Source organism: Anas acuta, chromosome 3 (assembly GCF_963932015.1).
Source record: "Anas acuta chromosome 3, bAnaAcu1.1, whole genome shotgun sequence".
In the NCBI taxonomy this organism is placed as follows: Eukaryota; Metazoa; Chordata; class Aves; order Anseriformes; family Anatidae; genus Anas; species Anas acuta.
The window spans coordinates 80,043,892-80,069,405 of record NC_088981.1 but is presented as its reverse complement, the minus strand read 5'-3'; the positions used below and the strand labels follow the sequence as shown (position 1 = coordinate 80,069,405).

The 25,514-nt window shown below is 40.7% G+C and overlaps 1 protein-coding gene across 1 annotated transcript; it reads left to right on the top strand.

Moving 5' to 3' along the window:
* Nucleotides 1-11: 11 nt before the first annotated feature.
* CASP8AP2 (caspase 8 associated protein 2) lies at nucleotides 12-21,194 on the top strand. Its single transcript, XM_068677952.1, has 9 exons — nucleotides 12-284; nucleotides 549-629; nucleotides 2,481-2,581; nucleotides 3,739-3,813; nucleotides 4,955-5,070; nucleotides 7,500-10,024; nucleotides 12,468-15,426; nucleotides 17,092-17,191; nucleotides 18,215-21,194. Exons 1-9 carry the CDS (start codon nucleotides 245-247, stop codon nucleotides 18,269-18,271), a joined length of 6,054 nt encoding a protein of 2,017 aa, XP_068534053.1. The 5' UTR covers nucleotides 12-244; the 3' UTR covers nucleotides 18,272-21,194.
* The last annotated feature ends 4,320 nt before the right edge of the window (nucleotides 21,195-25,514 follow it).

Genomic DNA, 25,514 nt, shown 5'->3' with positions numbered 1-25,514 from the left:
CCCCCCCCCGCTCCCCGCCCCTCAGCGCCCGGCCTGCGGAGCGGCGGCGGCGGCGGCGGAGCGCTGGGAGCGGGCGGGCAGCGCCCCCCCCCCCCCCTCCCCTCCCACCCCTCCGTCCCCTCCCCGGTCCCCTCCCCGGTCCCCTCAGGTCCCTGCCGGGTGCCGGGCGCCGGTGTCGGAGCCGCGGGGGCTGCTGAGGCGGCTCCGTGCCCATGGCGAGGCCGTAGGGAGGCCGGGCCGGGCCATGGCGGCGGGGCAGGGCGGGCCGGGCAGCCGCTGCGACGGTGAGGGCAGAGGGGAGGGAGGGGAAGGGACGGGGAGGGGGTGGGGGGGGGGGGCGCTGCCTGTGAGGGGTTTGTGAGGGGGGGGGGGGTCGCCAACGGCCGGCCGGGAGCAAGGGGCTGAGGTTTCGCCTTTTTCTCCATAGCAACTGCTGCTGGCGCGCTTACAGGGTCACGGCTATAACTACAACAAAGTTAGAGGCCTGAATTTATTAAATGTTTACGCTGTCTTGTTTATTTTCTTATCCTTTTTTTTTTTCTCTTTAGCTGAAGCTTCCCCCTTTAAGGAAGGCGATGAGAGCTCAGTGGATATTTACGATGGCTTGGACAACGGCTTGGTGGTTCCTGGTGGGTACGGACACATCTCGCCAGCTGGCTCCAAGAATCGGAGCCACCGCGCTTTCCAGGCTGGTTTCAAGCGAGGCAGCAGTTAGCAGCAGGTTTAGGTTTAGCTGGGCTGGCATATGCTTCAGTTCTACTTGTTTAAATTGAAGACGTCCACGTTATGCTCTGTGTAAATACAGCTGAGAATTCTTAAATGTTTTAGCTAAATTATGGGGTAGTTTTCACGTGATGCTGGTTATTGAAAGAGACCTGGGGCATATAGAAGGGTGCAGAGAAACCTCAACTCTGTGCCTCGCTACAAGACACACGACTGTGGAAAAAGCACCTTCCTTTTGTGATTTCTAAATAGCTTCAGGACCAGAGCCAACAGTCAGTGATCGCTAAATCAGCAGTAAGAGCTCCAAAACATACTTTCTGTGTGATAGAGTACATTCAGTAGGTCCTTTTGATCTTTTACTACATTCTCAGTAATTTCACGTGCTAATGTAGGTTGTTTTCCTCTTTTATGTGTCACCATAATTTCATTTAAGGTAAGAAAGAAATGGGCCCATAACGTGTTCTTTTTTAGGAGTCTTAAAGTCCAGTTTCATTAAATGCAGTTTCTAGTATTTGAACAAGTGTTTCTCTGATGACCTTATTCTGTGAGTTCCTTTAATTCTTGTGGAAGGACTATGCTGCGTCCTGTAGCCATAAGGCATCTGTACATCAGTTTCCATTTTATATTTGTTAGCACGTTTAAGATGCATAAGTCCATATTTCAGGTACTGAAATACATTGTTCTGTAAAAATAAAAGGTGCAGGGAGCAGTGAGGTAACAAAATGCAGACATTTCCCACGGTACAAATTATTTGATACAGTCTAGTTCTGAGGTTTTTTTTTTTAATTTAAAAAGAAGATGGGTGAGATTTTTGCTACATGACAGCACGTCATGTTTGCACATCTTCTTGCACTGCGTTAATACTTCTTGCATTACAGTATCATCCAAAGATTGAAGCGCAGGTTTGATAGCTTACTTCGTTAATTTGGCTGTAAATTGATCCGTGTTTCAGAGGTGTTGTAAATCAGGTCCTGTCAGTAATGTGTGCTAGGTGAACAGAGCACACAGGCTCACTGAGGAAAGAGCACTGTCATCTAAATAATTTGGGTGTATTTTTTGTTTTTCTTTTAATGTCTTTTGAACTAAAACAAGGGAATTTACATTGTGAGGGACCATAAAGCAGCACAGAACGTTTATTCAGCAGAAGCAGCATGGTATTCAACCCCACACCAACTCCACAGTAGCTCTTTTCCTTCTTTCTTCCTCCCATTTTATTCTGAACAACTAATTTGTGTTTGTGAATGTGTAGGTTGTTGGCAACTGAGTTTTCTTTTTCTCAAAAATGCTTTTTAACTGCAAATATTTCAAAGACAAGTCTGGCCAAAAGCTGAACAACTTGCAGCATGTACATATTTATTCTAGCTTTCTGCTACGTGGTAGCTCTAGAATTGTGGAACCTTGCATCACTGCTTAGGTGTAGCCCTTCATGCTGTGTAAATGAGGTAGTTTTACTGCGAGGTAGCTCTCCTTTGACTCAAAACAACTTATCAGTGAGTCACAAAACGCACCCATCTTTGTTGTTGGGTATTCTGTAAATCTGTAATTGTTCTAACACGGTGGTTTCAGTCGAACTTTAATTTTCGTCATTACTTCTTATGTTGATGTAAATTGGATCACATAATTCCGATAAAACTAACAGAAATGCTGAAATTCAGGATGGGAATTTCTTCAGATAATAATGTCACGTCTTCTCCTCCGTGACACAGTGCAGTCTAGCTGGGAAAATTCCTTTGTGTAATTTATTTTTCTTTCTACAGACAACTCTGCTCCAAATTCTACACCAGCTGGAAACAGTTTAAACTTGTTTGATGAGATCTTGATTGAAGAAGGAACTGCAAAGGAAGCATCTTACAATGAGGTGGGTGACAAAAGTAATTCTAGTGTTTCTGTTTTTTTTTCCCATTTTTCATTTTTAACTTGCAAAAATGTTTGTCAGTATGCTCATGTTGTTGGGAAAACAGGGAAACTGTTTTTAAATAAAGGAATAAAACCAAGAGTTTGTTCATAAAGCTGTTGTCAGCAAGTTTATCAGAATCAGTAAATCTTTCGCTGTCTCTGTGGCATGGTCTGTCCTCATTTAGCATCCTTTTGCATGCAAGTTGTATCAGTTATGTGACAGAGAAATTTACCAGGGTTTCTTCCTAAGTAAATGTTTGTTCAGCCTTCTGATACAAGGCTGGTCTTGATGTTTCACCCAAGAAACTTTAGCAGCCTAACGCAAATAGGGCATGAATCGAACTCATGTACTCAAGACTAGAGACAACTATGCAGTAGATAACTGCTTCTAGCAAATGAGCAGAACACTTGCTCATGCAGCATCACGCGTCTTGGTCAATAAGACACATTTTAACTATAAACTCAATATTCAGAATAAAAGGGAAAAGAGTCCACAGATACACACTAGAGGAGAAGCAGGAGCAAAACATCCAGTAAGCTGCTAAATGATGAAAATGCCACTTCAGAAGTTTGAAAACAATTGACTGTCAAAAACAGCAAATAAGGAAGTCGTCGCTTCTTGTGTGAAAGTTTTATAGCTATCTAATTTTAAAGAAGGGCTCACACTAAATGCTTTTTACTTAATGTTGTGATCTCGACAAGAGCGTGTCCTTGGCAGTCTGTTTTTTAGTTAACTCTGTGTCATATTTTTCCTTACCTATTTTGTATTATAGATAATCTGACAAACACGTTCCCATCTGTAGGGCTCAGAGAGTTCCTGCTTCCCAATAATCTTGTCTTTAATTTCACAATACTTTGACTTCCTGTTACTCTCTAGCCTGAGTGTTGGGCAAGCACATACAGGTTCCCTCTTATCTGAATGTCTGTGACGTTTTAGTGAATTTTATGCCTGTTGGAGTGTATTGAAGCTTTTTGTTTTAATATGGCTTTGGAAATGTATTTTTGGAAAAACAGAGCTTTGTAACATAAATTGCTGTTAGCAAATAGTAAGTCTAGAGGAGTCGCTTTTTTATGTGATTAAGTCCACTTCTGTATTGTGAATTCTTCTCTCTTTGACAGTTGCAGGCAGAGTATGGGAAATGTCAACAGCAAATTAAAGAGTTGATGAAGAAATTTAAGGAAATACAGGCACAGGTACTGTAGTTCAAAGGGCAACATTGTTAAGATTTATGTAAAGCAAACTGAATATTGCTTAGAAAGAGAGAGTTCATTTCATATTCTCTCTAGAATTAATTCATTACACGGATGGATTGTAAAACAGCTCTGTAGGTGCCAGGAGAGTTGTTAGGATATCGTGTGACAAAATCACCAGGTAACTTGACTTGTTTTACAGAGTTGCATGCGGTAAGACTTGAATTGCTTAAAAAGTTACCTTCTGTCTCCTTGATTAAAAAATAAGCATGTTAAATAACTGTTTATCAGAAAAATCCATGGTTTTCTGGTTGATAAAAATCTGTCTGTAATGCAGTAGGAAGCAGGTTGCAAGGAACCTGAGCTGTCATTAGAACTGGGAGAGGATGGCTGCGTTCAGTAGTGCCATTTTGATAAGGCTGAACGTATCTTCAGCTTGAGCTGGTGTCCCTGTGCTGTGCCATCCCATATAATTCGATTACCTTGGGCAATTCTGCTACGTGCTCTACTGTGTGTTACAGATAAGTCCCAAATATTCTATGCTTTGAAATAGTAAGCAGTTTCTGCTCTATGGCGCTTCTGTATTGTTTCCTGCAAAATCTGTATGCTGCTCTGAGCTGGCTTTGCTGGGGACAGTTATTAAAAGAAGGGCTGTCTCTGGAATTGACAGACAGGCTTCTGGAGCAAAGTGTCTAGAAATATGAAAACGATAGAGCACCCAAAGTTGTGTTTGATACCCTCCCTCAATCTCTTGAAAGCTGTTAAAAGCTACATCTGTCATTCGATGCAGTGACCATGAAAGCAATAAATTGAGTAAAAGAATGAAGCAAAAGGGAGCATTGCAGTTTTTTTTTTCTTTTTTTTTTTTTCTAAGTAACTACCTGGAACATAAATGGGAGCAGAAATATGAGTGATGTTTAAAAAGTAATAATAATTTAAAAAATCCTTTGAATCTCAGTAATTCTGACTACTACAAACATTTTTTTTAATGTTCTCTTGTCAGTGTACATATGGTAAGACTTTTTCTAACAATTATCTTGCACTGTTTTGTTATGTATTTGGATTCCTAAATTAATTCTCATTTTCTCTCTTTCCTTCTCTCCCTACCCCTCTCACTTTCTTTTTGTATTTATTTAAAAAACAGAACATCATTCTACAGAATGAGAACCAAGCTCTTAAAAAGAATATTTCAGCACTTATCAAAACAGCAAGAGTGGAAATTAACCGGAAGGATGAAGAAATCAGTAATCTCCATCAAAGGTACAGCTAGGAACTTCAGTGGAACTTCAAACATGCTTTTTGTGTCATCACCTTGATATACTTCTTACAAACTTTGTGTATATTCTAAGTAAAATCATTAGCTAGTAAATAACAGTAGTTTTGCAATAGTGTGTCTGAGAAAGCAGGTATTTATTTTTTTTGCTTGGTGAGATCTTTGGTTTCTGATTAAAAAAACAAGGAGGAATGCAAAGGGTGACTGCCTTGTAAGTCACTTCTTTTTTTTTTTTTTTTTTTTTTTTTGTTAGTTTGATTTGTTTAATCACCCATTCGTGTTGGGTTATCTAACAACCTTGCATGTTTCAAAGTGGATATTTTGCATGGTTCAGCTTTGGAACTGCTCTATTTTATAGTCACAGACAGATAAATTCCTTGAAATTTCTCAAATAGTCAATGAACAGACATAAGGAAACTATATAATGTTTTTAAAGCAAGATGTGAAAATCCTCTTTCCCGGTGGTGGAGGACAGCAGCTAGAAGATTTTTGGGTTTTTGGTTATTTCTGTGTATTACTAATCTTACCGTAAGGAAGGTTTGGAAATATTTAAGTATGCAGTAATTGAGTGTAAGGTTTTTAGACTGCTTGAAACCACAGTAATAGTCCACAATGTAGGACCCCTAGCTTATTGCAAGGTCACCTGCTTGTCACTTGTGTGATGTCAGCCACATCATCAGTTTGTTTCTGTTTCAGTTTGACACTTTCTTGCACCAAAAGTGTCGTAAAAAAAGGTTTATTTGCTAATATCCTGCCTAGAGGCTGTATGTGTGTTAACTCTGCCATTTTTTTTTCCAAATCAATAAAATGAGAAGTTACCAGATTGAAGCCAAGAGGTTTTACCTTATGTGATTCTTTCGGTTGATTGGTTGTGAAACAATAACCATCACTTTCACACCTTGAGCATAGTATTTAGTGTTCCAAATTACATTTTTTAAAGTATATTCTTTTTATGAATACTCACTGTCACTAAAGATTTTTCAGACTCTGTTGCAGTACCTTCTGATAGTGGTGAAAACTCTTGAATGAGATACTTGACCTAGCTATTTTGCAGGCATCTGTCGTGGAAAATAATGAGGACAGTGGCACATGGAGGTCTTAGACATACGCCTTGCCTGTTGCATGGTCTATAATAAATGAGCTCACCTTCAGCAGCTGTCTGTGAAGGCTGCTTCAAAGATGGTATCTTTCAGGAAAATTGTTAGTGTTTATCTCAAAAAGAAATATACAATTACATTCAGCGCTCATGAATACAGATTTAGTGGCAAAATCTTGGCAGTACAGTTCAAAATTAAACAAAAATATAGGAAAGGGCTTTGGATTACAACAGGAGCAGCGTTATTCAATGTGAAGCTCAGTTCTCATCATGTAATTGCACAGTTTTGGAATATAGCCAGTTGTATAAGCTGATTGTTACACATTTAAATTTACTGTTTCATTCCAAAAGGAGTGTGCTGTCTTAAAAAGCAAAACCAATACTATTATGTAGTGGAGGTAAAGAACTGCTTTCTTACAATTGGACACTGCTACGTTATGCTTGACTAAATTAAAAGGTGGTTTGCTGCCATCATTTATTGGTATCGCTTCTACTTCTGTTTGCTTCTGCATGGACTAAATCTATGATTCTTCTGAGAATAGTAGAAGGTGTTTAAGAAAGTCACCACTGCCTTTAATCATGTCCTTGTTACGAAGCAGTTTGTTGAACCTGTCAGGAATGTCTCGTTTTTTGTTCTGGTGAGGTAACTTTAATGAGTACTTGCAGTAGTGAGTAAGAGTTCAGGCTATACAGATTACGTGTGCCTTTTTAATTTTGTATTTTTTTCTTGCGATGACCTTGCAGCAGTAGCACGTGGCCTTGATGAGGCTTGATTATTGTAGTTTACTACTTGCTTCCCATAGCTTGCAGCAAGTTTCAACCTCAGTAGTTTGTTTTCTTGGTGGGTAGAGTAAGCACGGTTGTGTGCGTATTCTTTGGGCTGCCAGCAAACTAGAGAGCAAACTATTGAATTGCTCTTTTTTTGTTTTTAATCACTGATACTGCAAACCATGGGTATGTAAAGAACAACTTTTTCCTAACAAAAGACTCTTTTTCTTGCTGGATAGTGAAATATTAATTTAAAATATTAAAAGCGTTGATTAGACCTAATACAGTATTTTTCCACAGATCTTGCTTTTTCCTTACACAAATATTATTTGGGGTATATGTGTACAAATTATATTATTTTACTGTGTATTAGTAGAAATTATTTAACTTCCCTTTTATCCCATGTTTTCTTCAACTTGGAGCTGGAAGAAAGGATGACAAGCTTGCAGAGAGATACTGTAATTTGGCTTTTGGCCATTGTAATTTGGTTTTAGTTATTTTTCAATACATTTCAAAACTAACATGAGGTGTGTTTTTTCTTTGTATAAACAGGCTATCGGAATTTCCCAATCATCGAAGTAGCTTCACCAGAGCATATCTTCCTGGATCAACCAACGGACGGTGTTCGGAGATGTGTAAAGCTAAAGAATCCAAATTCAGACCTTCTGACTTAGGTGACAACGTAAAGACGGAACATAGAGTGAAAAATGACTGCTCAAAGGATATGTACCACAGTTACTCTTCTCACAATGGGGACAACGGGAAGTTTAGCTCTGAAAAAAGAAACACTCCATATGTACTGAGATACCCTCCTGAAGAGCTCTGCGGTGATGGTGCTCATTTATGTGTACCAAACCATGACCATAGTTGCAACAAGGATAACAGAAAGGAGAAAAAAGAAATGAAAAGTGATGAGCAATACAGTAGGGGAACTGTCACCAAGTACAGAAGAGAAGTACATCAGAGCACTGGTAACAGTGGTAACTCTAACGGTGTTGAAAGTGAAGAGGGGAATTCAGATCCTCATCAAAAGCTGCAGACCCTTCCGGAGAAGGTTAGTAAAAATGAGTTGCAACAAAAAAGTCAGAGCATAAAACTCAAAAGCAGCCCAGCTGTAGAAAGAAGAATAGAAAGGGGCGTTTCTTCTTGGGAGAAACAAGCTACTGGTAAAGACAGATGTCTAACAAGAGAATTGTATGCAGATGAGAGATCACCAAATGCGATTAAAAAAGACATTAAAACACATGATAAAGATGAAAAAACCTCTGGTCAAAAAATTAAACTAAATGAGAAGCTGCAGGAGCAGACAAGAAGGTCTGGTCGAGGGAGCAGTCCACACTCAAAGAGTGAACATTCAAAGACTCTTCATGAATCACGTAAATGTCGCGTGGAGGAGTCTAGAAAAGGAAGAGACAGTGACTGCAAGAGAGACAGAGGAGCAAATGATCACAGCTTTCGAGAAGGGAGGTCCTCACCTTCTAATTCCAGCAGCAGAGAGCATAAACATGCACGCTTCAAGGAAAACAGTAGCAGGTATGAATGGGAAACAGCACATTCCAAATCAGAGAAGCACAGAACCGAAGAAAAAAGGAAAAGAGAGAGGGACAATCAGGATGAAAATCGGCATTCTAGGAATGAAAGAAAAGTTACAAAAGAGATTTCTCACCAGTACACAAAGGAATTCAGGAAGGGTACAGACATTGCAAAAAGTGAACGAAACAAGTCCTCTAAGTCAGAAGAAACATCAAGAGTAGCAGATGGTTTAAAAGACCATAAATTTTCCAAAACTAAAGATCACACTGTGACAAAAAGCAAGGACTTAAAACTTAGCTTTATGGAAAAGCTGAATTTAACTCTGTCGCCTGCAAAAAAACAATGCCTTTCGCCACCTGATGGACTTAAAACATCTTCCCAAAAGGCCACAGATGAGGGAACTGCAGAGCTCACTCTGCAGGCAGAAATGGTAGACACTGCCCACCCTGTTAACTGTGCTCCTGCAGAGCAGGCTAATTCAACACTACAAGTTCAGGACAGCACAGCTGAAATCAGCGTGGAACCAGCAGTGCCTGCTTCTGTCAGTTCTGAAAATGAAGCCTTGAAAGGAGCAGCAGCAGATCCAGCACAGCCTGAAGCACCGCCAGCGGTGACAACTGATGAAGTGAGCTCAGAAACCTCACCAGAACCGGTAGCGAGCCAGATAGAGTCCCCGGCCTTGCCAGGAGCAGCAGAAGTCCTGGTTCCTGAGGAGATGCTGGCTGAAACCTTGTCAGCAGCAGCAGAGGCTTGTGGTCCGGTTGAATCAGAAGCCTCAGCAGTGGCCGTGATGGATCTGGATCACCCTGAAGCTCCCTCCCTGGAGGCGGCAGGGAGCGTGGCACCATGTGAGAACTTGCCCGTGGCAGTGGAGGTGATGGAGGACGATAACGTGCCAGCAGCAGAAGTGGCGCAGTCCGAACCGGGCAGTGAAAGTCCGGGAGCCCTTCCTGAGTCAGCAACAGAGAAAGAAGAGGAAGATAAAACATGGCTAGCTGCTGACATGGAAAACTCAGCAGACCACCATGGCTCTCAAAACCTTGGCTTAGGGGACTTGGAAGCCCAAAGTTCTGGTGACTTGGAGTCCTGTGAGGAGGCTGCAGGTGACATCAGTGAAACAAAACCAGACTCTTTAATGGAAGTAGTGAAGGATGGCGATCGCTTGGCTGCAGAAAATCTGGAGCCTCCTGTTGAGGAGAAGACTGTCTGTGAAATGAGCATGAGCACGTCTCAGTCACCTGACAGAACTGCAGGAACTGATCCAGATGCACCATTGCTCGACCAGAATCCCTGTGCTCTGGGGCCGGGCTTCACTGAAATCAGTCCAACAACATCTCTGAGCAGTGAGGTGAACCCTAGAACTAAAGAGAGAGAAACCAACCCGGTACCTGTTGATGATGACAGTTCAATACTGAGCATCGATCTCAATCACTTGAGGTACATTCCGAAAGCTATCAGCCCGCTCAACAGCCCGATGCGCCCTCTGGCAAAAGCACTTAGGATGGAGAGTCCCTGCAAAGGTCTCGGGAAGAGTTATAACAAAGGTATTCACACATATGTGCTCTAATTTGTTTTGGCCATAAAGCCTTAAAAGAGGCATTCATGGAAAGGAGAAATTACTTTTTTTAACTGCTTTCTCAGAAGTACAGATTGCTCCTTTAGCTGTGTAAGTCCTTTTGTTTATATGGAACCAATTAACGCTACAGTCAGGGTTGTAGCCAATGGAGCTGTAGGGCAAGCAAAACTGGAGTTACTGCTTAACACTGAATGGTTGAAATAAGTTTCAACCATTTACAAACTTCTCAAAAATCATCTATGTATGTTTCTTAATTGTGGTCACTTCTGGCTATATCTCATCAGGTATTTCTCTGAAATTTTAGAGGCAAAAGTTAATTAGGATCCTATTCTTTCAAGTATTTATTTGTGTGAAAACTGGAAAGAGAACCTGAGACTGTCAGCTAGGAGAACTCTCCATTTGGGTGAATTTCACTGTGAATTTTAAGGTATATTTTATAACTGTGAGACAATCAGGGGCAAAAAGTAGAACAAATCAGAGAACACTAGGATACACCATTAAGAGCTGACTCCTAAACATGATGTCAAAGAGATAAAATATGGTGGCAGCACAAAAAGGAAGAGAAAATGCTGAACTCAACATTTAAATCTTTTCCTTGTGTGATTCTTAAAGCTTCCTGTATTGCTCTGCAACCAGTAAAAAGTTTTCTTGGAAGTTTTGACTTTCAAGTAGAAGAGGAATGGGAGAGCTACACTGAAAGCCTTTTTCTTATGTTTCAGGTCATAAACTTTGTTTTGCTTTGCTTTGTTTTGTGAATCTTAGTGTGGGTTAGTCTCAAATTCTCTCCCTCGTACTTCAGAAGGCTGCTCTCTCAAGTGTGAGCTGCTGTAGTGGTTGGTTTCATTCATGCAGTGGTTTGTATTCTATGAACTGGCTGGGGCGATGTGGGAGCAGAGCAGTTGAACATCACATCAAAGTATTTTTCTCATATTGTGCCGTTTCCCTGGGTCGCTTATTAGAGGAGCCAGTCCTGTCCACAACTTGTTAGGGTATCACAGAGCAGTGATTCCATCTGTGAAGTCAGATGCCTCGTTTCCTTTGTGATCTAACTAGCAATATGCCTGTCAAATGTTCTGCATCTGCTGAATTGACGGGAGGTTCTGGCTTCTCTTGGCATTGCTATTCAGCACTCCCATCTCTACTGTTGAGCAGGAAGGGGGACATTTCATAGTGCCTTTTGACCACCTTCATTTTGTGCTTTAGTTTGTCAAAGCATCACATTGATGAGTTTGGGAAGGTGTCGATCCTTGTGAGACTGGATTGGAGGCAGTAAAGAAATACGTTTTTGCGCCCATAGAAGCTGTGTAAACATTTTCAAATATTGCTTGAAAGCGTTAATCACAAGTTCATTTTTTTATGGGAAGAAATTCAGATAGGATCATTAAAAGATGAAATATTTTTTAGAAGTTGTTAAGCAGTCTAATCTATGTGAGATTGAACACAGGAGTTTTATTAACTAGAGTGTCCGACAAGCCTGTAATTAGCTGCAAAACTCATTAACCAGTACATAGGCATTTCAGTGGATTTTTTGTACACTGGCAATTAGCTTGCCTTTTCTTCTTTGGCAATATGCTGCTTTGTAGCTAACTGCAATTGCTTAGTTTTCTTAACAAAAGTGTTTTGAATTTTAAATTATTATTAAATGCATATTTAACAATCTCAAAAATATAAAGTAATAAACTTATAGGTGGGACATAAGCTTACAGGAAGGCGTTCTACCTTTGGCAGAACTATCAGCTTTTCCTTTCACATATCTCACTCCCGATTTCTGTCATTCAGGAACCTGAGCTTGAGGCTTTCTCCTAATTTAAACAAACAAACAAACAAAAACTTTGCTTCTTTTTGGTGCTGGCAATCTTAAATGCATCAAAAACTGCGACAGGAATTCGTCGTGTGTACAGCACCTACTATGTAATGATCCTCAATTTTTGTTTAGTAGGTTAGTGCATTGGAAGACTTGCAGGGTTAAGTAGATCTTTTTGTCAGTGGGGGAGAAGTTAGCTGAATGCTGACTCTAAAAGGGTATTCATACTGCTCATTTTGTTTTCATTGTGAAACTGTTCAGAGAAAACCAAGTATTGTATGCAAATGTTAATCCCTAATGATGTCAACGTTAATTCAGCTTGTGCAGTGCTCATAAAACTTGTTAAAGGGAGTGGAAAGAAGTTCAAAACTGATGAAAACTTACAGATTGTTCTCTTCTCAATGGATATGTTTGTAAGGTAGATCGTGTGTCTCTGGTGAAATGGCAAGTCCTTATTTGCCCTTTGAAGCTTCCTGAGTTGTCAGTGGCGATTTCAATCTAACAACTCTGACAGAGTCACTTTACAGAATAGGATCCTGTTTTTCTCAAAATATCTATTTATAATTGCGTTCTTGCTGGTGATTAGCAAACTGTTTTCTTTTTCTAGATTTAATTCCTGAAGGCGCAGTTGCTGTTTGCCCCTCAAAGAATTTGTCAAAGGAGGTAAATAAAGAAAATCAAAAGCCAGTTAGCATGTCTGATGAGCACCTAGAGATGGAGTCCCAGCTGAGTATCTCTTCGGATGAAATAGAAGAAGGAGAAATCATAAGTAGTGATGAAGATGAAGGAAAATCTAAACCAGAAAGAAGCTCTGAAAATCCCAAAATTTCAAGACCAAAAACTCCTGAAACACGGAATTTGACCAGCAGTCCGCAGAATCAAAAGAACAAAGCTGTGTGCTGCAGCGAAGATAATGGAAAATTTGTTTCTGTGAAAGTAAGTACAAAGAAGAACGGAGAGAGGCATAAAAACCAGGCTTTCAGATCCTCAAAGGATATGAAGAAAACTAAAACAGTGAGCATCACTTGTCTTGAAAAAATAGTTCAAGTTATAGTTGAACCTTCGAGCGTGCAAGAAGTCATGCAGATGCTAAGAGCTATACGAAAGCAGATGAGGAAGAATTACATGAAGTTCAAGGTACACTTCCCAGTTCAGCATTTTCACAGAATTATCGAATCTGCTATCATAAATTTTACGTCGTTAATAAAATACCTGAACTTTTCCAAAATGTCTACATCAGGCGAGACGTTAAAATTGAACGTATGTGATACTATAGAGGCAAAACTTAAGCAAGTTAAAAAGAATGCCATAGTGGACCGTCTCTTTGAACAACAGGTATCAGATATGAAAAAACAGTTATGGAAATTTGTAGACGAACAGCTCGACTACTTATTTGACAAGATAAAGAGAATCATTGTAAAACAGTGTGACATGGTAAAGGTGGGGAATGAGAGTGAGGAAGGGAAGCATGAAAGAACAGGAAAACAAAAGCACAAAATCGGCCATAAAAATGATGTACAAAGATCTAGAAAAAAGTCTCTGAAAGCCAGATCTCAAAAACCTGAAGAATTTATCCTTTCGAAGCACATTGTGGATTATCACCGAGCTAAGGGTCACCACGAGAAGAATAAAACAGATGCAGCAAAAACCGCCTTTACAAAATGTCTCAACTCCATTGATAACACAAGGAATTCCCTAACCAAAGTGCAGCCCTCTAAAGAGAATAATTTGCAAGGTGCTGTCACTCCCTTGAAGGGTGTAAAACATGACAAAGAAGGATTCCAGCTATCCAGAGATGCTAACAAGTCTGATCTGAGTTACGAGCTGCTCACGGAACAGCAAGCATCCAGTCTTACGTTTAATCTTGTAAGTGATGCTCAGATGGGCGAGATTTTCAAAAGCTTGTTGCAAGGTTCTGATCTCTTGGAAAAAAACGTCGGTAGCAACATTGACAGACACGAGTGGGAGTTCAGGACACCAGAAAAACAGTTTCCAGATAGCCAGAAGTGCCGAAGCAATGCTGCTGAGCTAGTGCAAGAGGCTGCTCCGAAGGAGGCTGCTGTGGAGTCTCGATCGGTGGAGGATATCAGCTGGCCTGTTGTTTCACCCATGAGAGCTCCTTCTTTAACCACGAGGCTTCAGATGTCTGTCGATCCAGACGTGCTGGATGAAAGCTGCATGTTTGAGGTTCCTACAGACGCCACTTCATGCAAAGAAGATGAATGCAGTTTACAAAAGAGCAAATCGTTTGTTTCCTCCATCCTCCTCGAGGACCTGGCTGTTTCCCTGACTATCCCGTCACCTTTGAAATCAGATGCTCACCTGAGCTTCCTGAAGCCTGAGAGTAATTCTGGCTCAACTCCCGAGGGTGTCCTCAGCGCACATTACAGCGAGGATGCGCTTCTTGAGGAGGAGGATGCCACGGAACAAGACATTCACCTGGCCTTAGAATCTGATAACTCGAGCAGTAGGTCGAGTTGTTCTTCATCGTGGACCAGCCGGCCGATTGTTCCTGGCTTTCAGTGCCGCCCCAGCCTGCCGATGCAAGCGGTGATCATGGAGAAATCCAACGATCACTTCATCGTGAAGATCAGGCGCGCAGTGCCCTCCGTCACAGCAGCCTCTGAGCAGGTGGCTTCAGTGAAGGAGGCACGGGCATCCTCAGCCAAGAGTGAAAAAGAGGTGAGAAGTGGTGAAAAAGAAAGGGGCAGGCAGGGTGCCATAGCTGCCACTGTGCTGGAAACTGTCAAACCCAATCTGATTAAGGTGGATCATGTGCCTTACGGCAGCACTGGACAAGAGCAAAACCCTGCTTTGCCTCAGCCTCCAAAGGAGTCTCACAGTAGCACTGGAAAGGAAACAACTCCTGTCTTGCTTGGGCCCTGTAGTAAACCTTCAAACGCAGATAACTGCAACGTTGAAAGCTCAAATGAAGGCTCTGAGCAGTCTCAGACACACAAATTGGAAGTATCTGAAAACTTAAATGAAGCAGGTGTTGAATCCCAAGCTTTGTTTCCTGTTGGGTGCAGTGCAGAGTTGTGCATAGACTTAACAGACGATGCTGTTAAAGAAACTTCATGTTTTGTAGCGGAATCTGCTGCAGAGAACACGAGTCAGCAAGCTCCTACAGGAAACTCAGAAATCTGTGATAGGAAAGAAGAACTGGAAGAGTGCTCTGATGGATTCATAGACTTAACAGAAGAGCTTTCCAACGAGACTGTCACAGGTGAATGTAGTCTTGAAGAAAAACCCGCTCTGAATTCTGATGTGGGTTCCCAGATAAGTATAGATGACAAAAGTAATAAAAAACGTAAAAAGGAGGCTGTCAGAGAGAATTCCAACTCAAAAAGGCAACGAAAAGAGACAGAAGAAGTGGGCGAAGAGAGCGAGGGAAGTGACACGAAATCTGAAGAGATAAATTTGGGACACAAACAATGTTATGCTAAGAACAATGAGTTGCAGCAAAACAAAGAGTCTTCTCCTGTGGCTTCGTGTGCGACATCGCCTAGTCTGTATGCCAAAAACATCATTAAAAAAAAGGGAGAAGTAGTAGTTTCCTGGACAAGGTAATAATTTCCTATTTGATCTGTTTCTTCTTTCCTTTTGTTTTTTAAGCTATGTAAAACACTGGAAAGTGGGAAAAAGAGGATATTTAGCTGACAGCTGAAGTTATTCAGCTCTGTATCCTCCAAATAGCAGTGTAGCAGTTTCTGTCTGTGCAGGATGGCTTTGTGGAAATGATTTCTTCCCGTAGAATACCATTGAAAGGTACCATGGTCTGTTTCACCCTTGTTGTCCAGCGGAAAACAAATTTAAGAAAAGAATTTACTTCATGTAGCAGCCTTTGGAAGAGAAGGATCTTTCATACTTCTTTGGTAGGTTAAATCGGATTTGCCATAAAAAGAGTCAGACTTCCATACGTCATAAGTAATTCCTTCACTTACCCAGATCTACCAAAGCATGGGTATTTTCTGCTTTTGTTTTTGAAGTTGATATGCTGAAGTAGCAAGACCTTTACTATATTGTACTGTCTGTAATTTTTGGCTCTCCTGCCCCAAAATTGCACCCAGCCTCTGCAGGGCTGGAAGCCTTTGATGTTCCTGCAAGGCCTGGGAGCGCTGGTGACTGGACAAAGGACAGTCACTGAAGATTTCCCCCACTGATAAGAGCCAACAGTTTACTGCTTTGGGGTCTCTGCTGCTCCGTTTGTGGAGTGTCAGCCATTCGGCCCAGACCTGTGTGGGTACACGTGCTGTACATACAGCGTATATAGAGGCTCTGAAAAGATTCAGGACAGACGTTTTTCTGAAGTAAACTTCAGATGTGTAGTAAGTTTTGAGGTAGCATTTTTAAATAAAATCGTTCAGGAAAAAAAGACTCTAAAAGCCAATATGATTTTTAACATGCAAACCAGTGAGGGAGGATGATACTGTTAAAATTTCCCTTGTGGATATGACCACAGTTTCTCTGTCTCAGTCTTTGTCCATCTTTGAACAATGTTATTTAAATAGACTTTTTTTTTTTTTAGGCTAACCATTATGTTTTTCTGCGAAATGGAGGAAATTAAATACATTTTATTGAATGTGGCATGTTTCATCAAAAGATCCGTGGTAGCTACTGTATAACAGTAGTGTCTGTACACATTTTACAAATACCTGAACTGATAAACAGGGCAAACAGCAAATCATTGACACATTTCTGAATAGACTCCTGGTCCTGTTTTTCTCATTTGAACTGGAGATGCACTCTGTGTGTTTGTTGTATGAGGCCACAGATGGGGGGCAGACATCTCTCTGTTTAGTCTCTGAACTTCCATGGGCCTTTTGTGAAAGGTGCTGCCTCGCCATCCAAACTGAGACAAGTCTGCCTCAAACTACTGGCCCCTGTCAAATTCAGGAGTTCCTTACAACTGAACTTTAAGTTTCTGCTTTAGAAGCGTGAAAGTCTCACGCTGGTTTGGTCTCATGCTGGTTTGGGGCTAACTCCTTTAATAATCCTGCCCTTCCTGACAGGATAATGTAATCTTACCGCCACTTTCTTGTTTGCACTGACTCTTGTTCTGTGCCAGTAGGGGGGGGAGTCCTCCATCAGTTCATTGCTGCTATTTGAATTCATGCCCTGTAGTTTGGAAGTATTCAGAATTTTATATATTCATGTAGGTTGTTTTTTTTTGTTGTTTGTGCACATGTGCAAATCTGTCTTAAAACTTTAAAAATCCATCTTTGCTGTAGAAATGACGACCGAGAAATTTTACTGGAATGTCAGAGAAAAGGACCATCAAGTAAAACCTTTATTTCCTTAGCCACCAGGCTGAACAAAAGCCCCAATCAGGTAGGTATTACCATTCTTCTCCTTGATAACAACTACGTTGATATTTTTTTGATTGCGGTTGAACAAAGACCTCTGGAGATCTGTGTTAATTTGGAGTTGTTTTTTCCTCATGTCTTTTGTTGGGGAATTCTTGAAAAATCAATCTCTGATTCTCCCAGATGTCGCTTTTTAAAAATACACATTAACAGGGTATTATGGTCCTGGGATTCATCAGTATCTGTTTGATTGGCACCTTGATACTGCTGCATTCAGTGATAGGCTAGGGGCCTATCACTGGTTTTGAAGCAGCACTAAGATAAAGAAAAGTAATTTGGAGAAACCAATAGCCTTGACATGGCTTTGAGGGATTTAGAAATTGTTGAGGTGGATGGTTGGCGTATGTAAAACAGTGATGTCTGTGTGTTTATGGCATTCTTCAGAAATGTTGGATTCTCACCTGCAGACCAGTTTTGTAAAATTTTTGGGAGGCAAATTGCACCACCATGGGCTGTAAATACCTGAAACAACAGTTCTACAATAGAAAATAGCCAATAAGGTGTGCTTTTTGTGTAGCACAAAATGTTTTTTTTTTTTTGTATTTTTTTGGTTTTTGTTTGGTTGTTTGGTTGTTGTTTTTTTTTTTTTTTTCATTTGAATCCTATAGTTAAGTGAGTAAGCAAAATTCAGGTCTAATTGATTTGAAGCCTTTGTCTTTTGCCTTTCAAACCCTCTCACTGGTAAGAAAGAAATGTGTGTTAAACCACTCACTAGAGGCCTCTGGGATGAACCTGGAGGCTATTTCAGATGTCAAAGGTGCATGCAGGAAGACTTCCTAAATCCTTTGGAGTACAAATCCAGTTAATGTGGGTGTGGTACTCTGAAAATTCTCCCCTTAAAACTTAATAGAAGCTAACAAGAAGCACAAAATAAGTTTTCTTTTTTGTTTTCTTGTTTGTTTGTTTTTTAACCTTACACTGTGAGATCAGTCTGTCTTGGTATGAAAATCCAGGGCCTTAATAATGTGCTTTTTTTGTCCTCCACTAGGTTTCAGAAAGATTCAAGCAGTTAATGAAGCTGTTCAAGAAATCCAAGTGCAAGTAAACGTACCATCCAACTGCTTTGTGGTTGCAGGTAGCTGTTACCAGCAGTGATGGACCATAGCCACTGCGTTCGTGTGGTGGGATTAGCGGGAGGTATCCAAGTCAGAGTACAAAGTTTGGTAAATCTGATGCACTGTTAATTATTACCTCCCTGTCCGTGTTTCCTCTGAAATGTTTTGTCAGAGCAACAGAGTAATGCAGAGGAAACATCAGGAACAAACTGCTGAGAAAGAACGCGCACGTACAAGTGGAGCAATATCACTTCAAGGGCGTGACATCTGTTGGTTCAATGTGTTCCGTAGGCAAATGCAGTCAAATAGAAATGGTGGCTCTTGCTTATCTTGGCAGAAGTACTGCATATGGTGATACCAAAACATGATTTTAAAAAGTTAAGAGTTCTTTGGAGTCCAGTTGGTAGGTAATCCTGGGGACTGATAGGCTACGGTTATGTTGAAGCACAAGAAGTGGTACTTCAAGAAGTTAGGCCTTTTTCTTTTTAAAACAAGTCAAGGCACTGATTCCAACAATTCAGTAATTCCAGAAGCTGCTTATTCAGTAATCAGATTCTGATGGTAAGATTAGGTGGTTCTTTACTGTTTGTCAGTTGTTCATTAGTGGGTTTCAAGGGAAGCATCTACCAGAGTGTAGGGTTTGCCTTCAACTTCAAGCATGTTCTGTAAGCCGCTTCTTACTGTCTCCTGTTCAACAGAAAGAGATGAATGAATTTCTCCTTGAGGGTGCCCATCTGTCTCCATTGACAGTGGAGAAAGTCTAGACAGTTGGCTTAGATTAGACTCCTAACATTTGGGTTTTTGAAGTCAAATAAAATGAGTCCCAGCTGCTGGGAGACGATGAAGCCAGTCATTAATGCAGTGACCAGTTCTTCAGTTTCTTTTAAAGTGTGAAATAGACTGATGAATGTTCATTTATCAAGAACCATCTTGAAGACTTAAAAGACTTTGCAGTTCTGCTGATACTCAAAAAGACTTAGCATTAAATTTTGTATAGCAGATTATTATTTTTTTCTTTCAGAAAAAAAAATAAAGGATTTTTTTTTTCTTTTTTTTTTGATCTGGAAAAGGCTGATTTATCTTCTCCAGACTACATCTGGGAAAGGTGTTTAAGTTAAACTAATTTAGGTTCATAGGTCTTCTGCATAATGAACATTCTGTTCTGTTTATATATATATATATATATTATTACTAATTTAGAAACAGACTTTTACAGTCCCACAAAATATTACTTTATAGTAATTAATTGGGAGAAAAACTTTTTTGTAAAAACAGGCAATTTCAAAAGCTTGACAATTTGACATGTTTTGACAGCGGTTGTATCTATCATTACAAATTGTTTGGAAATTTGTGGTATTTTTTGTTTCTAAAGGACTCTTATAAATGCTTCCAGTTTCACCAGCACATACTGAAAGTGTGTTTGTGTATCTATATGCACAAACACACACGTCATATACATGTTGCTGGTTTTCCCAAATTTCTAAAAAGCTTTCTTTTTCCACCCCTCTAGGGTTGCACAGGTCATGCTTTCATTATGGATTCATTGATGTTTGAGGTTTTAGTCAGTGCTGAGGATCAGAACTGCTGTAGTCTTTATTCAGTCAGGGCAGCTGCTGAGATTAGCTCACTTAAATGCACTGCCTCTGAACTTGGCTTAAATTATATTTTCCAGAACCCAATGAACACTTCTTCAGTTTCAGTGTAATGACTTTTGGCTCCCTTCCTGAGACGTAGTAACTAACGGGACCGACTTTTCACTCTAATAAACCATCAGATAATTCATCAGTGACGTTGCCACTGACACCTCTGGAATACTGTAAACATGACCGGTGGAACCGACTGTCGTGCTGCCAGACAGTGTATAGTCTCATTTTAGGCAGCGCTTTGGAAACTGTTAAAAGGAATTACTTGAGTAAGTTATGATGCCTGTTCTGGCAGTCTTCCATCACATATACTTCTATAACATTTGCTTTTGATGATCGGATGAGCTACATGGACAAGGCCTAGTGATATCGCTGGGGATTTCTGTACCTATCCATGGTTGTTCTTAACAAAAATTTGTGACAGTTGTTTACTTACTTGAGATTTAGATCTAACCAAATTTGTTCTCAGAATAGTCAGCTGGCAGAGCAGCATTTATGTTTGTGGAAAAATCAGACTCTACAAAGTATTTTTTTAATCATATCCTTATAGATCAAAAAGTGCACAATATCGAAGGCACTGAGGGAAGTAGCCTCACTACTTAAGTGCTTCCTCTCTGTCTCAGAAAAGCAGACAGTATTTTATTATGAAATTGTTTAATCCTGGTCTGTGTTTATTTACTTTCCTATCTGTACAGGTTGGGGGGGATGGGACTGTTTTGGTTCTGACCTGGATTCCTATTTTGTAAATTATGAAACTTTTTTTTAATGTTCTGTCTACTGTAAGTATTTGTACAGGTTCCTACGTGGTCATGTAAAATATCTGATGTGTGTATATATATATATATATAAATATATGTATAAATATAGAGCTTTGTTTAGCCAAAGATGATTTTTTTAACTATATAAAACTCCAGGATTATTTTGTATAAACTGAATAGTTTGCTTACTGTAAGAGTAATGCAAAAAATAAATCTGTAAAATCCCCACAGTTATGTTCTTGTTGAACAAAAGTTGGCTTGGAGTGCTTTTGTACCATTGTTTGTAATTTATTTCTTCAGTAAGAGTTTTGGTACATATATGCAAAAAGTACTGTATGTAAATCTACAGTTTTATTTGTGAAACCTCAGGTAAATGAAAACATTTTCCAGAACTGTTTTCTAATGGCTTGACAACTACAAATGCTGTGAAGCAGCATTAAAATTGACTTCTGTTAGATTGTATGAATTAGTAGCTCTGTTGATGTCCTGGCCAATAAACATGGAAGCAATCAGCTGCTGCTCTGATACAATTACTGCTCCTATTGCAGACTGCTTATTTTTTAGGGAACGTGACTGGATCAGAAACTGAACAATTTAACCAACTATATAAAACCATCCTCTATTTATGAATTACATTCTTCACTGATTCTCTTTTCCCCAAAACATTATTTATTTGTTGAGTGAACCATCACAAAGGCAAAGACACTTTTGTTTCCAAGGTTTTTTAATGGAAGGGTAGCTGACAGCCCTTTGAGAGTCCCTCTGCACTTCGCTATTGAGGCATATGTTTGCTTTTAGCCAACATGCAAATTTTTACAGGACTTGGTTTAAAAAATCCTAATTGGCACAGGTATTGGAAAATTCTCCAACGTGGCAATTCAGAAAGCAGGGTTTATGGAGGAGTCACAGATCTACATCATCAGTGAAATCATGGGGATCAGGTATTGAATTTTGAGGGATTCTTTCTAAGGCGTAGTCTGTTGCCTATTAACCATCCATACAGGTTAATTGTAAACTGGAGAAAAGTCATTTCTTTGGGCTCCAGAGAAGTCATTTAGTTGCCAATCCAGCAACTGATAGCTGTTTATGTTGCTTTTGCACTCATTTTGTACTCATTGTCTTCATTCTAAAGGCACCTGGAGAATAATCCTTACCAATTTGTCTTCATGAAGTAAGGCTGCAATGCTAAAGCACATTAAGAAACAGGTTTAAGGAATTCTGAGCTTTCCTAGAGGAATCTATGGAATCAATCAAGAGCTGTTTCAGGAGCAAAGTTGGCTTTCTGTGAAAGATGGATGAATTTTCTGGGGTGGCTGACACTTCATCTGCCATCAGAATTTTAACCATACTGTGGTATGCCACCAAAAGCAAACCCATTTAAGTCACAAGAGATAATACACAAAACAAAACGGGTGAATACCTTAACAGAAAGGGCGATGCATAGTTCTTGTTAAAATAAAGAGGTCCATGGTTTGAATCTAAGAACTGGAACATAAGTGTCCTTAAAACTGTCTGGCATGGAGGCTGAGTTTAGACCTGCCAGTTCTGAGGGCTGGAAAGATATCAATGGCCTGCTTTATTTTGCATGGTAACAGGTAACTTGCCCCAAAAGGAACAAGTCTACTGCTGGTAAATGCTTGTCTGTAGTAAAATGGAAAAAATATTCAAGTTTAAGTGAGGTGACTGTTACATGAACCCAAGGTTTTCTAACTCGGGGTTATGCTTTGCTTGTAGTGTTGTGGTGGGTTGACCACTGCTGGCCACCAGGTGCCGCCCACACTCTCTCACTGCCCTCCTCAGCTGGATAGGGGAAAGACGATGAAGAAAGGTCAAGATAAAAACATGGACATTGCTGGTGAATTTCTGTGTTGGGCAAAACGGACTTGCCTTGGAGAAGATTAATTTATTGCTCATTAGTGACAACTGGGTAGTAAGATATAAAAACAAAACTAAACCCACATTCCCTCCACGCCCTCCTTCTTCTCAGGCTCAATTTCACAGCAGTATATTAGTACAAGAAAACGCAGTCTGTGTTATAAGAAGATTAAAGTCAGTTCCTACACACATATCAAAAGCTGCAATGCTGTAAGAAGTGTATTTGGACCTAACATTTTGAGGTATATTTTGAGGTTTGTTGATTTATTTATTTTTAATAGCTGCCACCAGTGATTTAGGTGCTGTCATGGGTAAGACAAAGCAAACTCTCCATTCTGGATTTGAACACCGGGCTTCGTGGCAGAACCAACAAGATCACAGCTTCCACCCTACTTGGCTACCTCACGTTCCTGCATTTATGCTCACTGGGTCCCCACTTCCAGGCAGGGAGGCCCTGGCTCCTGCTGTACCACTGCTCGCAGTTTCCCATCTCAGGCGTCACTGGCCAAGATCCTGAGGCATCCTCCAGCATTTGTCACCACACATGTCTCTCACCTCCATTATCTTTCCTCCAACCACACTCTCCTAACTTCTTTCCAGGCTCTCATCTTTCCAAAACTACTTTTTAGGAACCTATCTTTTCGGCACACTTTCCGACACCCAAACCCTTACCTTTCCTAATTCTAATAGTCAGGTGCAGAAGCACAATGGGGGACCAGTCTCCTTGGTGGTGCTTCTGTCTTGCATCTCCTGGAAGTTTCAGACCTGCTGCTGCTGCTTCTGCTTTGCCAGCTTGACAAGTGGCAGCAGGCAAGTGGCATGTTTGTGCCTGAGAGTTCAACAGTTCAGCTTCAGTGATTTGTGCGTGTACACACATATAAGATCTGCTGCGTGTTAGCATTCACAGTGTAAGCTGTTTTCACCTAAAACAGATGCTTATAGCAAGGAAGTTTCTTCAGCCACCACAAATTCTTGCTCACATCCAAAGGCAAAGGCCTACCTGCACTTCTGTTCTTTGCTGCGTTTCCCCACATCATGGCCCCACATCCCTTTCACGTACAATTAATTCTACAGTCCATTAATGAGCTCGCATATGCACAGTCCTTTAACAACACCAGTTACCGTGCAGAAACATGGCAAATTGTCCCAAAGCAGCCTGCTGTCACCTCCCTACCCCCTGGAAAAGCAAATGCCTTTCGCGGTCTGAGGGATGGAGGCTGTCCTGCTGCTGTCACCTGGTGAGAGGGAGAAGAGGTGGCACAGAAACGTGCCAGTCCACAAACAAGCTGCTTCTGCTGTGATCAGCAAAGCAAGTTCCCCAACCGGATAAGTCACAGCCAATGCAATGCTTGCTCAGTTTTCAAGTTTCTTCACTGAACAGAGCTAAGGAGGGTGCTCCTGAGAAGCACCCAGCAGGTGAGGAAGCATCTGGAGAAGAGGACACCCAGGCCTGAGTCAAAGCTATGAGACCACTGAAGCAACCAAATAAAGCCTTGGAGACTTTGTGAGCAAGTGTGGAAGAAGACATGTGAAAATAAAACACCAGTGACAGGTGTGTGAGAGTACATTGCCTCGAGAGACAAGTGAGAGCAGAAACATATGGATGAGAAAGGCCCAGGGGGTCTGGCTGTTTTGGATGGCTGTTAACATGTCTCTCAGGAGTAAAAAGTGTAGAAAGCATCTGAAACATACACAAACTGTGCATCTGCATTATACTGAGGCTGAAGAAAAGATGCTGTAGCCACCCCATTTACTGCAAGGAAAGGCTCTGGACTCAAACGTGACTTTCAGGGAGTACGGCCTGTGCTGGAGAGAAGGATGCACCACCATGGAAATCTGAGCTAATCCCCAAGAAATGGGTCTGGTGTCTTTTGAGAGCTGGCCACTGGTTAGTGGGAAACCTGTAGGGGGAAGAGACTGAAGTGGGAATCAGTCGTGCTCCTTATAGGACTGAAGTGTATGTGCTGTAACTTACTCTTAGGTTTCAAGCATGGGCAAAGGACAAATGCCTCATGCTGTTGGGGGAGACGTTTCTAGCATCGGAGCCTCAGCTCTAGTGGCCCTGATTTCTCATAAATTCCTATTTTAGGAACTCACTTATTTATTTATTTATTTATTTATTTTTTATTTTGGATCTTGTTTCTCACAGATACAAATTCTGATCTGCCTTTGGGGGTGGCTGTGACCCAGCTGAGGCAGGGTTCCTGTGTCGAAGGCCTGGTGTTTCTAACCGAGGCCTCGAGTCTGGGCTAGTGCTGCCTCCATTTCGAGATCACCAGTCTTCCACAGACCAAATTAACTCAGCAGGCAGCAGAGTATGAAATCGGACGTGACCGATCGATCCCTTGGCTTTGATTCAAAGCGAAACTAATGGAATGTAAAGAAAATGTAAGAACCTGTAGGGCTGCAAAGGGTGGTTATTTATCCCTCTTACAAAATAAAAATTAACTTAGGATCTGGGTGGAGACACAATGTTTGAAGAAGTGAATATAACAATGCATAGGGACATTAGAAATGATTGCTGTGCAGACTGAGCCTCGAGGGAATGGCTTTGATAGATGCCACTGACTAAAATAATTGCATGATAATTTTGGCTAGCGGCACCATCCCATCATCTGATGGTTTGAAACCATGCACATAGAGTTTAGATTGAATGATCTAAACATCCAAATACAAATAACTGAGAAGTCTGCTCCAAGTACCACGTTTATGCTTTGGCTCTTGAAAAAAAGAAAAAGAAAAAAAAAAACAAAAAACAAAAAAACAGATGTTCTAGCACTTTGGAAGAAATTTTCTGCTCTACAGCATTCAGCAACGCTACGTGCTCCTTCTGCAATGCCCTAACAAAGAATAACCAAAGGCTTTCTCCTAAGGTAAGCAGAATAAAAAAAAAATCTTCCTAGGGAAGTTCTGAGCAAGTAGATACCCATCAGACTGATAGCAATTCAAATTAAAAA

What these genes read in the sequence shown, in the direction of transcription:
- CASP8AP2 (XM_068677952.1), top strand. Translation starts at nt 245, where the DNA reads ATGGCGGCGGGGCAGGGCGGGCCGGGCAGCCGCTGCGACG. An exon ending in AGGAAGCATCTTACAATGAG is followed by an intron (nt 2,582 to 3,738) that starts GTGGGTGACAAA and finishes TCTCTTTGACAG; the next exon opens with TTGCAGGCAGAGTATGGGAA. An exon ending in GTAGTAGTTTCCTGGACAAG is followed by an intron (nt 15,427 to 17,091) that starts GTAATAATTTCC and finishes TCTTTGCTGTAG; the next exon opens with AAATGACGACCGAGAAATTT.